The 12,384-nt window shown below is 39.7% G+C and overlaps 1 protein-coding gene and 1 pseudogene across 1 annotated transcript in view; both read left to right on the top strand.

Annotated features, from left to right (window-relative positions):
• PRKDC (protein kinase, DNA-activated, catalytic subunit) overlaps positions 1-12,384 on the top strand; it is a 199,887-nt gene that overhangs the window by 116,910 nt on the left and 70,593 nt on the right. The window contains exons 50-54 of the mRNA XM_070392843.1: positions 523-674; positions 1,163-1,294; positions 3,327-3,438; positions 6,109-6,233; positions 6,316-6,465. Coding sequence (XP_070248944.1) covers positions 523-674; positions 1,163-1,294; positions 3,327-3,438; positions 6,109-6,233; positions 6,316-6,465 — 671 coding nt within the window. The remainder of the gene's footprint in view (positions 1-522; positions 675-1,162; positions 1,295-3,326; positions 3,439-6,108; positions 6,234-6,315; positions 6,466-12,384) is intronic.
• LOC138993411 (la-related protein 4 pseudogene) lies at positions 6,693-9,637 on the top strand (annotated as a pseudogene).

Raw genomic sequence — 12,384 nt, 5'->3', positions numbered from 1 at the left:
GGGTCAGGTGGCTCAATACTGATCTGGAGGTCATTTTCCTTTTGAGGTTTTGTAGGGCCCTGGAGTTGGGAGGAAAGTGAGGGAGAAGGACTAGGAGTTGGAAAGCACTGAGTGCTGAGTCAGAGTGTCTTCAAGTTTTCCCTTCCTCCCTCCAGAAGGAGGTTCCAGCTGAGGCGTTTACAGGAGATAGAGACTAGGAGTGAAGGCACCAGGGCCAGGAATGCACATATGTGAAAGAGCATGAGTAGACATGGGCCTCAGGGTCTGACTGCAGCTGCCCTTTGAGACTACAGTCTATCTGCTGTGCTACAAGCCTGGTGCAGGGCTGGCAGCACTCCCCCTGGAGGCCTATCTGGGAAAGCCTTTGTAATTGCTGTGGTTGGACCTGAAAAATCACACATAGGTTTTTAACTAGGAGCCAGTAGAATGCCACATTTCTTTTATAAGTGGATTTTTGGGTTAAAAAATGCTTTTTCAGAAAGGAATGCTACATATTCATATATAATTTTTATACCATTTCAGGGGGTTCCCAAAGATGAAGTGTTAGCCAATCGATTGCTTAATTTCCTAATGAAGCATGTTTTTCATCAAAAAAGAGCCGTGTTTAGTCACAACCTTGAAATTATAAAAACTCTTGTTGAATGCTGGAAGGATTGTTTATCCATCCCTTACAGGTATTAATTTACTAGATTTTGCAATGTTGTTTAGAAATTTAAAAAATGTAGGATGTCTCAAATAGTGATTATACTGAAATTTAATTACTTGAAGTGATAGGAGTACTGTAGTTTGAATTAGAATCCATGTATAAGGATATGATATTGCTACTCACAAAACCACAACTTCCAAAGTTGACACTAGAGCACTCTGCTCTTCCCTGTAACAGCCCAGGGTAGAAGACTAGGACTTTGCTTTGATTCCTTTTAGCACTGCCTGAGGTAAGCTAACACTTTCAAAAGGGCAAGCAATTATAGGACGATATAAAAGCCTGTATTCCGAAGCTAGAATAACCTGGATGTGAACAAAGAGGGTATTAGCAAGAACGGTGTTAGATGTAGGGGTGTGGGGGGAGTATTTCTTACCCTGAGTATTCTCCTTAGAAAATTTTATACTTGTCTTCCTTCTTATTTATATGATAATCTATACTTTTATACTTCTGTTTCAGGTTAATATTCGAAAAGTTTTCCAGGAAAGATCCTAATTCTAAAGACAATTCAGTAGGAATTCAATTATTAGGCATTGTAATGGCCAATAACTTCCCTCCCTATGACCCAAAATGTGGCATAGAGAGTATAAAGTAAGTATCATAGTTTTGCTTTCATTTTTTTTTAGGTTAAAATATTCCTGAATTGGAAATAGACTGGCTTAATTTTGATAAGTTTAAGGGCTAGAACACATGTTAAATATTTCTCCCTTAATTTAAATAGTTGCCTTTAGAGGCCATTTGAGAGAAGAATGTGTTAATGAAGTAAATGAGGAAGGTAAGTTTTTTAAAATTCATGTAATTTTCATGTACATTTTGTCAAATAAGAGGTATTAAGTTTTTTTTCCCTTATTTTCTAAAGTGACATTTTTAGCATTTACCCTTGAAAGCAACATGAGCTCTGTGAACAATTAAAAATAAGAGGATGACCATGAAGGGTACCGCTGACCTCGTGCTGCCTGCCCTCTCTCTGTGCCTTTTGGCATAGTTGCAGCCACACTGCTCCCCTCCCATCGAGACCCTTCATGGTGGGGGTGGGCATTGCCCAACATATGCCGTGGAGGGGCTTAAAGTCAGTGCTCATATCATGATTACATTATAGATTTCAGCATGTCCCTTCCATGCTTTTTTTTAAAAAATATGTCTTTATTGATTTTAGAGAGAGGAAGGGAGAGGGCTAGAGAGATAGAAACATTGATGAGAGAGAAACAGTGAACCAATGCCTCCTGCACACCCCTTACCTGGGATTGAGCCTGCAACCTGATTATGTTGAAAAACATAAATGCTTTTCAATTTGATTTGTCATGACACTTGATACTTATATCCTCTGTATTGTAAGAAACCAAAGTGGACATTCTGCATTTGTTAATATTTTACTCTTTCCTACTTAAAAAATCTCAGTTTTTTCAAAGAGAATATGTGCCCTGACAGGGAATCGAACCAGTGACCTCTTGGTTCAACTACTGAACCACACCAGCTGAGCTGCCTTTCCTGCTTTTGTCATTTCTTTGGAAGTGTCTCACTCTGTCTAGTTGGTCCTCTACAAATATGTTGCTCAACACAGATTTAACAGGAAATAGCTTACTTTTAGACAAGTTAGTAGTGTTGTTTTTTTTTGAGCTTTGGTTTTCTCCAGTGACAACTTTACAGAGCCAATGTTGGGCTGACAATTAAAAGCCCCTTTGCCCGTGAAGTCTGGGGGCACTGTATTCACACTCACTCTTTTTCTCATTATTTTATTGACCTTCTCTGTCATAGTAGATGGTTTTAACAGGATGTCAGTAAATCACAATCTTAAATAATAGCTTTTTTTTTCACTATAGTTTTTTTTCTTTTTTTTTATTGCTTAAAGTATTACAAAGAGTATTACATATGTCTCCTCCCCCCCCCCCCACCTTTGACAATCCCCTTGCCTCCCCTACCCCCCAGTGTCTTATGTCCATTGGTTATGCTTATATGCATGCATACAAGTCCTTTGGTTGACCTCTTACCCTCCCTCCTGCCCCCCAACCCTCCCCGGCCTTCCCGCTGTAGTTTGACAGTCTGTTCAAGGCAGCTCTGCCTCTGTATCTATAGTGTCCAGCATTATGGGGTTTTTTGGGGAGGGGTTCCCCAAGAAGCCAGCACATTTATTGATGCTTGTTCAAGTCCCTCAGACCCTGCAGGCTTCTTAGTCTCGGAAGCCCAGCCAAGCAATTCCGGCTGTAGACAGTGCCTCCCAGACGTAGCGCCAGAGGTCATTGTCTGCCTGGAAGTTTCTATTTCTCAGCCACTGGGTTCCGGCAGTTGAGCTAAAGGAGTAAATCAGTGCCTGGGAACCCTCAGGACCCTCATTCCGCCTGCTCCTCTTCAGCTGGAGTCAGCTCCCCTCTCCAGCATTGTTTTACTTTGACTATAGCAGGTTCAGTGTAATTGAACCAACTTTAATGTGCCTCCCTGCTGTGATGATGTCAGAGCCTCAAAGACATCTTCATATATGTCTTCACATCAATAATTTGGATCATGTTGTAGGCTTCATAGTTTCTCAATTTGTGCTATTAATATGGTACAAAGAGTAAAATCATTATAATTTTATGTCATCAGAATGGATTATTTTATGTATATTTATCTTCTATATTTGTTACAGATACTTTCAAGCTTTGGTCAATAATATGTCCTTTGTAAAATATAAAGAGGTGTATGCAGCAGCAGCAGAAGTTCTGGGACTTGTTCTTCAATATATTACTGAGAGAGAAAATGTGAGTGTGTTATGCAATTTTAAATAAATGCTTTTTCAATTTTGATTTGTCATGACACTTGATACTTATATCCTCTATACTGTAAGAAACCAAAGTGGACATTCTGCATTTGTTAATATTTTACTCTTTCCTACTTAAAAAAAAACTCAGTTTTTTTTTAAAGAGGACGTGATTTTTTTTAAAAACACTTGGAAATTTGTTAAATATTTAAAGATTGGCAACTTACTCTTTATTATAAAAGTCAGGATATGAGTATTTAACCAGCTTTCATTCCTCGACCTTGGTCTCAGGATATCCTTTTGGAGAAAATTATCCAGGTAGATACCTGCTAACGTTAGGCTATTAAGCTATTAAAATCCTCGCCTACATTTTTTGACATCATACAACCATTGCACAGGAGACAGCGCTTCCTCGGGAGCCTTTCCCAGTCTTACGTGCCTGCCCACTTGACTGTATTGTAAGAAGAGCCTTGTTGCATTTTTAAGCATAGCACACATTCAGAGTACTATAATTTTCAATAAATATAATTATTGAAGACATATAGGTATAACTGCATCAAAATTACATGCTATAACTTACTTGAAAATAGTGTAGCGGGGTGATGCTTACTGCTACATTGCTCTCCTCCTACATGCCAGTAGAGTGAGGTGCTGCCTGTTCTCGGAGCCTCCAAAAGCAGTGTCACTCATTGTCATAAGATGCTCATACCAGGCCGCTCTGTTTCAGCCTGTCCACAGCAGCACAGTTGATCCTCCTTCATTTCCCTCTGTCACTGGTTCTGGGACACTCTTGGCTGTCTCGCTACTTCCTTGGCAGCTGCTTCTCCCTTTCTTAGCTGCGTGTTTCCTGGGCCACCTCCACAGCTCTGATTTTGGTCTTCTTCTGTTTTACTGCTTCCCTGCTGATTATACAGCCTCATGGCTTTAAAAACTGCCTCTATGTTCATGATTCCCAAATTTGTACCTCTAGTCCATCCCCTCTCCTGAAAGAAAAGGTCAAGTGGAGTCTGGGCTACATGCTTTGTCAGTCAGGATGAGAAGAACCTCTGGGAAAGTCAGGAGGTCCTCCAGATACCCAGGGTATCCCCAAATAGCAGATTGGGCCCCCTGCCCATTTACCAATTAGGCATTCACTTGGATTTAAAATAAAATAACATTAAGCTAAAAGGAAATAGACCCCTTTGGGAAAATCAAACTTATTTATTTAAGGATACCCAGCTATTTTAGTAAAAGAAACAATTTTAAAAATTCAGAAATACCTTAAGATATGATTCTAATGTCCCTAAATGTTTGGTAGCAGTTTATACAAAATGCTTAATATTTACCTCAGATGGAGCAAATGATAGCAGATCCCAGGTTCAATCACTCTTGACTTATATTTCACATAATAGGAATGAGAAATACTTTTGTTTTACATAGTTTTTTTCCTAAATATAAAATGACATTGATTTTTGTGTAGAAATTTGGGAACTAGTATAACATAAAGAAGTAAGTAAAAAAAGGAAAAAAAAGTAAGAGTCACTCATATTCTAACTACTAAGCTACTCTTGGCACCTGAGATGTAGACTCCAATCTTGTCTTCTACTGTTTTACCCATATTGTTAGGTTCACATTGTTTTATAACTTTGGCACTTACATGTTGGTCACTTATATATAGGAATGAGCAAAAGTAGGTTTACAGTTGTAATACAAATAAATAATACAAAAATTAATAAATAAAAATACAAGAATAAACTGAGTTTCGCATACTCAGAACTGAAAACCTACTTTTGCCCACCTCTGTATGTTAGGTTGGCTCTAGGCTCTTTTATGCAGCTGGGAACAGGACAGGGCAAGTCCCCCCTCAGGGAGCTGGCATGTGGTGAGGGGAGACAGATAATTCACAGACGCATCTATCATAGTAGGTAGAAGTGATCATGAAAAAGCAAGGTATAGGAAGATAGACAGTGATAGTTGAGATAGAGTTGCTTAAAAACTGTGGTTTGTGTGAATATTCGACCAGAAACATGACCATAAAATGTGTCTTAAACTTATTTAATCAAGAATTTTAGTTCTGCTTCTTAAATGACTTGTTGGCAGTGTTTCATTGTCAGAAGAAGCACTAATCTTTTTTTTAAAGTCTTTTCAATTACTTTGCCCAGTTCTTTTTTTTTTTTTTGACTTTTTCTTTTTTATTTGTTTAATTTATTTTTAATGATTTCAGAGAGGAAGGGGGAGGGAGAGAGAGATAGAAACATCAATGATGAGAGAGAATTATTGATCGGCTGCCTCCTGCACGCCCCCTACTGGGGATTGAGCCTGCAACCTGTGCATGTGCCTTGACTGGAATCAAACCCCAGACCCTTCAGTCCACAGGCCAACACTCTATCCAGTGAGCTAAACTGACTAGGGCAGCACTAATCTTTTTTATTGATCTGACATATGACATGAGCTGACCCTGCCAGTGCTTGCAGCACAAGCGCGGGGACGCAGCCTGGCTCACCCAAACTCACGGCTCCAGAGCCTCTGCTGGTACTCAGTGGTCAGTGTAAGCCCACGAGTGCTCCTGGCTTCACCTGGTGAACACTGGAGATGATAACACCGACTCTCAACTATTCAAGATAAAACTATTTTCAGAAATGTAGCATAAGTTTCCACTTGTGTGTATTGGAAAAGAGACTTGATTTTTCAGATACTGGAGGAGTCTGTGTGTGAACTGATTGTAAAGCAGCTGAAGCAGCATCAGAATACAATGGAGGACAAATTTATCGTGTGCTTGAACAAAGCTGTGAAAAACTTCCCTCCACTGGCCGATAGGTAAGATGCTGAAGTGGTGAATGTCCTATGGCGGGGATGGTTGAGACTGCCCTGCCACTCACTGGCCATGTCCACTGGTTAGGTTCATGAACACCGTGTTCTTCCTGCTGCCAAAATTTCATGGTGTGATGAAGACTCTCTGTCTAGAGGTGGTGCTATGTCGTTCAGAGGCAATAACAGATCTGTACTTGCAGTTGAAGAGCAAGGATTTCATTCAAGTCATGAGACACAGGTGAGTGGGAAACCAGCCTCATGTTCCTGGTGCAGCAGGCTCATAAAATGTTTTGTCCAGCTATTTCCTTCAGCTCAGAAAGAGCTTGTAGTTTCCATGAAATATTATTGTTACATTTGAATCTGAGAAGAAAGGTTGGTGGGCCTGGTCATCCTGCCTCCTCTCGCTGGCACCTTGTGGAGGCCACACTGAGGCACTGTCTCAGGCTCTTTTCCAATGTGAAATGCATGGCGTTGAGTTTTTGTACCTATTTTGCCAGGTAAGAGGTGTTTTTTTTAAATTTGTTTGTTAAAATTGTTCATTTATTTTCAAAATTGTAATCTCCCTGTAAATGTTAAAAGAGAATGCTGTTGGTGACTTAACATATTCTTATTTGCCTGTACTCTTTTCCTGTCTTGTATGTGTTCCTATCTTTGCATGGTGACAAATTATTGATAAATGTGTGCTGTGCCAGCAAGAAAGAGTGTATCATTGTGTTCTAATATCATTAAACATTTGCTGAGTACCTTTGTGTGTAAAGCACTTTAAGGAGGAAATGATACACCTTATCTGGGACCCAGACTACACTTAATCCTGCTGTATGACATGGCAGGTGATCTAACACTTGAAATAAATTTTTCAAATCATGAAATTTTTTATACTTAGCTTATTTTGCTTGACTTTTTCATGTTTATTTTTTTAATGAACTTTTAATTTAGGAATAACCTTATATTTACAGAAAAGTTAAAAGATAGTACACATAGTTCCCATATACCCTTTACTCAATTTTTCCATCTTACATAATTGTGGTACATTTGTGAAAACTAAGAAATGAACATTAGCGCATTACTAGTAACTAAACTAGACTTTATTTGGATTCCATTAATTTTTCTATTCCAGGATCTAGTCCAAGATTCCACATTGAATTAATTTATTTTTAATAATCTAGTCCATGATACCAGTAATTATTTTTAAGAATGTAATTTTTAGAATATTCGAGTGCTAACAAGAGACATGAAGATGAGATCTGTGGGGAGCATAGTCTTTGGGAAAACCTTATGGAGGGAGAAGGTTGGTTGATTAATGAAGGCTTTCCAGATAGGGAAGACACTTTGAGCCATGGCTTTGGAGCAGGTAACATAAAAGAACTAGTTTAAATCCTAATGCCAAAGTGTGGCAAGAACTTCCTCATGGAAATACTGATGCCACACCAGTAACTCATGGAACTGAAAGCTCTTGGCATGAAACAGCAGCCACTTCAGGGTCTCATCTTGAGGGTAATACAGAGCTTTCAGATGATATGTGTAAGGAATATGAAGATTTTAGTTACCAAATATATGACGTTTCCAGACAAAGTAATTCAGCAATTTCTACAGAAGACCTACAAGAATGCCTGAAGAAACAATTAGAATTCTGTTTCTCACAAGAAAGTTTGTCAAAGGATCTTTACCAGATATTTCAAATAGACAGTGATCAATTCATTCCAATTTGGACAGTTGCCAACATGGAAGAAATAAAAAACCAACCCCAGACCCCAATCTAATTCTTGAAGTACGGAGATCTCCCATAGTACGAGTGGATGAGAAGGGTGAGAAAGTGAGACCAACTCATAAGCATGTAACTGATTCTTAGAGAGATTCCTGAAACAACACCAATAGAGGAAGTGAAAGCTTTGTTCAAGAATGAAAACTGCCCCAAGGTGATAAGCTGTGAGTTTGCACACAATAGCAATTGGTATATCACTTTCCAATGAGACACAGGTGCACAACAGGCTTTTAAATATTTGAAAGAAGAAGTTAAAACATTTCAGGGCAAGCCAATCATGGCAAGGGTAAACACCATCAATACGTTTTTTGCTAAGAATGTTTATCGATTAATGGATTCTAGTATGTATAGTCAGCCCATTCAAACTGAAGCACAGTGTGCCTCAGCAGTCTTTATGCAGCCTGCATATAGTCCTCACCAACAGTACTTCATCTATAGTATTGTGCCTCAGTCTGGTCTCTAAATCCTGCACCTTACTTTGAAACACCACTGGCTCCCTTTCCAAATAGTAGTTTTATGAATGGCTTTAATTCTCCAGTATTTTATAAAACAACTGCTGCTGCTGTGAATATGGGTCGACCATTCCAAAAAAATTGTGTGAAGCCTCATTTTAGGTCATCAAGTGGTTCAGAACACGCAACAGAGAGATCTGTGTCACTGGGGGATGGACCAGTAAACAGATCTGGTTCAAGGAACTTTTCAACTGAACAGCGTAACCCTACAGCGCCAGGGCATCAGGAGCAAAGCTACCTTCCAAAAGAGACTCCAACTTTGCAGACTGAACACAGCGGGGATTATGGTAGGGGCAGGAGAACTCTCTTCAGAGGTTGAAGATGACAAGAAGACAGAATCCCAAGACCCCAACCTTGACAGCTGAAGCAAAGGCACCAACACCAAAGTTTGACTTACTAGCCTCAAATTTTCCTCCTTTACCTGGAAGTTCATCAAGGACACCAGGTGAACTTGTTTTGGAGAGTAGGATGTCTGATGTTAAAGGTGTCTGCAAAGAAAAGGATAAGAGTTAAGACAAGGGGGTAGTTGCCCAGTGCCTGCAGAGGATGAACAGACCGACTGCACCGCTGCCCAGCTACTCACTACAAGTACCGGTCCTTCATGCACAGCTGAGCCTCCTGCATTGAGTACAACTCAGATAGAAAAGGATCTGGCGGAGGATTCCACTGTTCAGAAGGATGTTCTCAACCCAACAACTATATCAGTTTCTTCCCCAAATGCTGCAAAGCCATCAAGGACAAATACTGCCTCACCATGTGATAGTAACATAAATGTAGCTGTAACCGTGGCCCTGCAGGAACACCGAAAGCCAAGTGATGCTGAAGTGTGCCAGAAGCCCCCTAAAGAGCCATGTCCAATTCCTGTATAGCCGCTACGAGAACTTCGCTCCAATGTAGCGTCTCCCACCGAAAATGAAGAGAACGGAGCTCTGGAGAAGTCCATTGAGAAACCACATGAGAAGCCAGAAGCAAGGGCTAGTAAGGATTATTCTGGCTTCCGAGGCAATACCATTCCCAGGGGAGCAGCTGGAAAAATCAGGGAACGGAGATGCCAGTTTGGCGACAGGGCTATACCTCAGGGAGTGACTCAATGTAGTGGCAAAGAGCAATATGTGCCATCCAGATCACCAAAGTAAAACAAACAAAAACTACTCAAAAACTTCTCTCTCTTCCCATTAAACTTGAGCCATGGCTATATTGAACTGTTATGGAGGGGGGAGAGTAACCAGGAAGGAAAAAAGAGAGGAAGTATATCTTTAAATCATTACAGATTTTGGAGTTGTGAGTAGTAGAATCCCAAAATTCATCTCTAAAGTGATTTTAAAATGCTGGAGGATTCCAATCAGTGTGTGTGTGTGTGTGTGTGTGTGTGTGTGTGTGTGTGTGTATAATCACACACTAGAGGCCTTGTGCACAGCATTCGTGCACTGCGGGGGGGGGGGGCGGTGTCCCTCAGCCTGGCCTGTGCCCTATTGCAGTCCAGGAGCCCTTGGGGGATGTCCAACTGATGGCTTAGGCCCGCTTCCCATGGGGAGCTGACCTAGGCTGGCAGTTGGACATCCTTAGCCCGCTGTGCTCGCCAGCTGTCAGCCGGCTTCTGGCTGAGTGGTGCTCCCCCTGTAGGAGTGCAGTAACCACCAGGGGGCAGCTCCTGTGTTGAACATCTGCCCCCTTGTGGTCAGGGCGCATTATAGTGACTGGTCGTTCTGCTGTTTGGTCAATTTGCTTATTACCCTTTTATTATATAGGATGTGTACATATATAAAAATATAATTTTTCTATTTTTCTTTTTTCTTTTAATTTCAGAGATCTACCTGGAATCAATTTTGAGGGTTCAGATTTAGCTTGGGGAAAAAACATATTACATATCCTTCAGTATAGGAGATGAGGGAGTGCGAGAAATTTTTTTTTTTAAGTATTTTATTGACTTTTTACAGAGAGGAAGGGAGAGGGATAGAGAGTTAGAAATATGGATGAGAGCGAAGCATCGATCAGCTGCCTCCTGCACCCCCCCCCCCGCCCCCCCCGCCCACTGGGGATGTGCCCGCAACCAAGGTACATGCCCTTGACTAGAATCGAACCTGGGATTTTTCAGTCCCCAGGCCGACTCTCTATCCAGTGAGCCAAACCAGCTAGGGCCAGAACAGATTTTAAATAAACTTTAGATTAGTCTAAAGGCCTTTAGTGAAATAAAATCTTATTAAACAATGAGAAAATATTTTTTGAAGAAGCATTTCTGTAAAATTAGAAATTACTTTATTTATTTATTTTTATTTTTATTATTATTATTTTAAAATATATTTTATTGATATTTAACAGAGAGGATGGGAGAGGGATAGAGAGTTAGAAGCATCGATGAGAGAGAAACATCGATCAGCTGCCTCCTGCACACCCCCTACTGGGGATGTGCCTGCAGCCAAGGTACATGCCTTTGACCAGAATCAAACCTGGGACCTTTCAGTCCGCAGGCCGACGCTCTATCCACTGAGCCAAACCAGTTAGGGCAGAAATTACTTTTTAAAATCGATTTAAAGTTTGCCTTAGAGAATGCCATTTCTGCCTTTATGGCCTTGTGTTGCAAAGCAGATCAGTGGCTGGGTTGCCTGTTTTGGTGTGTGTGTGTACAAATCTGTTGTGTTGTTAGTAAATGATTTGAAAACTAAGTGTAATATGTACTTGAGTAGATTATTTTTCCAGTTTGATATGTAGTCTCCTTTTTATCTTACTAATATTTCATTCAACAAACTTTTGATTGTACTTGGAGCTGTGACTACCAATCAGTTTGATACTCATGGGAAGAATGGGGGTTATTCAGATAATGGAAAGATCTGTCTTAGATCTGAGTAGGTCGGTCAAAAGGCCTTCAGAGGTTTAAACTGGCCTGTGAATTCCCCTTTCTCCCCAAATAGGAAATAATTTTTTTGTCTTACTTCATTCGCTACTCTCTGTTCTTTGACTACCACCCCCCAGAAGCAAATTAACCAACCACTTACATAATTGTGTTTCTAACCACCTTGAGCAGTCTAGTCAAATCATATAACTATTCTAAATTTCTGAACTGAAAGTGAAGTATTTTACTCTTCTGCTCATGTATTTAGAAGTTTAGATCCCAGAATGGTAGAGCAGACTGTAATTTACTAGTGTTAGTGTTAAAGATGAAGCATTGTAATTGACTCTTAAAGTGTATAATAGTGTAGAAGTAAAAATAATTTTTAAAGGCTTAATTTGGGGGCAGCTTTTTCTGTTTACAGTGTATTTATCATATCCTGCCTTCCTTCCCTTTCTCCAAAAAATTAAAATAAAATAAAATAATGCAGTTTGGAATTCACAGAAACAGAGCCAGCAAGTCAGGAGATTTTTGAGTTAAGGTGAGAAAGATAGTTAAAGAACATTATTACATAATATCTCAGTGAATCAAGTTGTAGCTCTCATATAAGTAGGCAAGTTAACATGCTGGTGTTTAGAAGATGGCTAAAATATTAAGAATCATGTTGAATTAACCTGTTTTAAGTCATATAATTTTCAGAGTTCCATGTAAGGTGGGGTTTTGTTTTTTTAGGGATAGTTTGTAGCATTAATAACTGTCCCTTATGTTAGTGAATGACTTGTGTAAATTGAAACTAAGTTGTGAACACTGGAAAGCACCATTGTGATATAGAGTACACATCTTAGTAATATATATATATATATATATATATTTTTTTTTACATCTTAGTAATATATTAAAATGAATGTATATGAAGGTTAAAATTACGTTACTGTGAAACTCATCTTCCAACTCTATGTTAAGCTGTGGAGATTTGTATTAGTAGGTAACTTTTCAGAGCTTTGAAAACACTGCACATTTCTGTACAAGCCAGAGTTATTATTTCTTTGTAACTTA

This window comes from Myotis yumanensis, unplaced genomic scaffold (assembly GCF_028538775.1).
Source record: "Myotis yumanensis isolate MYYU_CA2020_CCGP unplaced genomic scaffold, mMyoYum1.0.hap1 SCAF_15, whole genome shotgun sequence".
Classification (NCBI taxonomy): Eukaryota; Metazoa; Chordata; class Mammalia; order Chiroptera; family Vespertilionidae; genus Myotis; species Myotis yumanensis.
The sequence above is the reverse complement of the archived record's forward strand: the minus strand, read 5'-3'. Positions and strand labels throughout refer to the sequence as shown.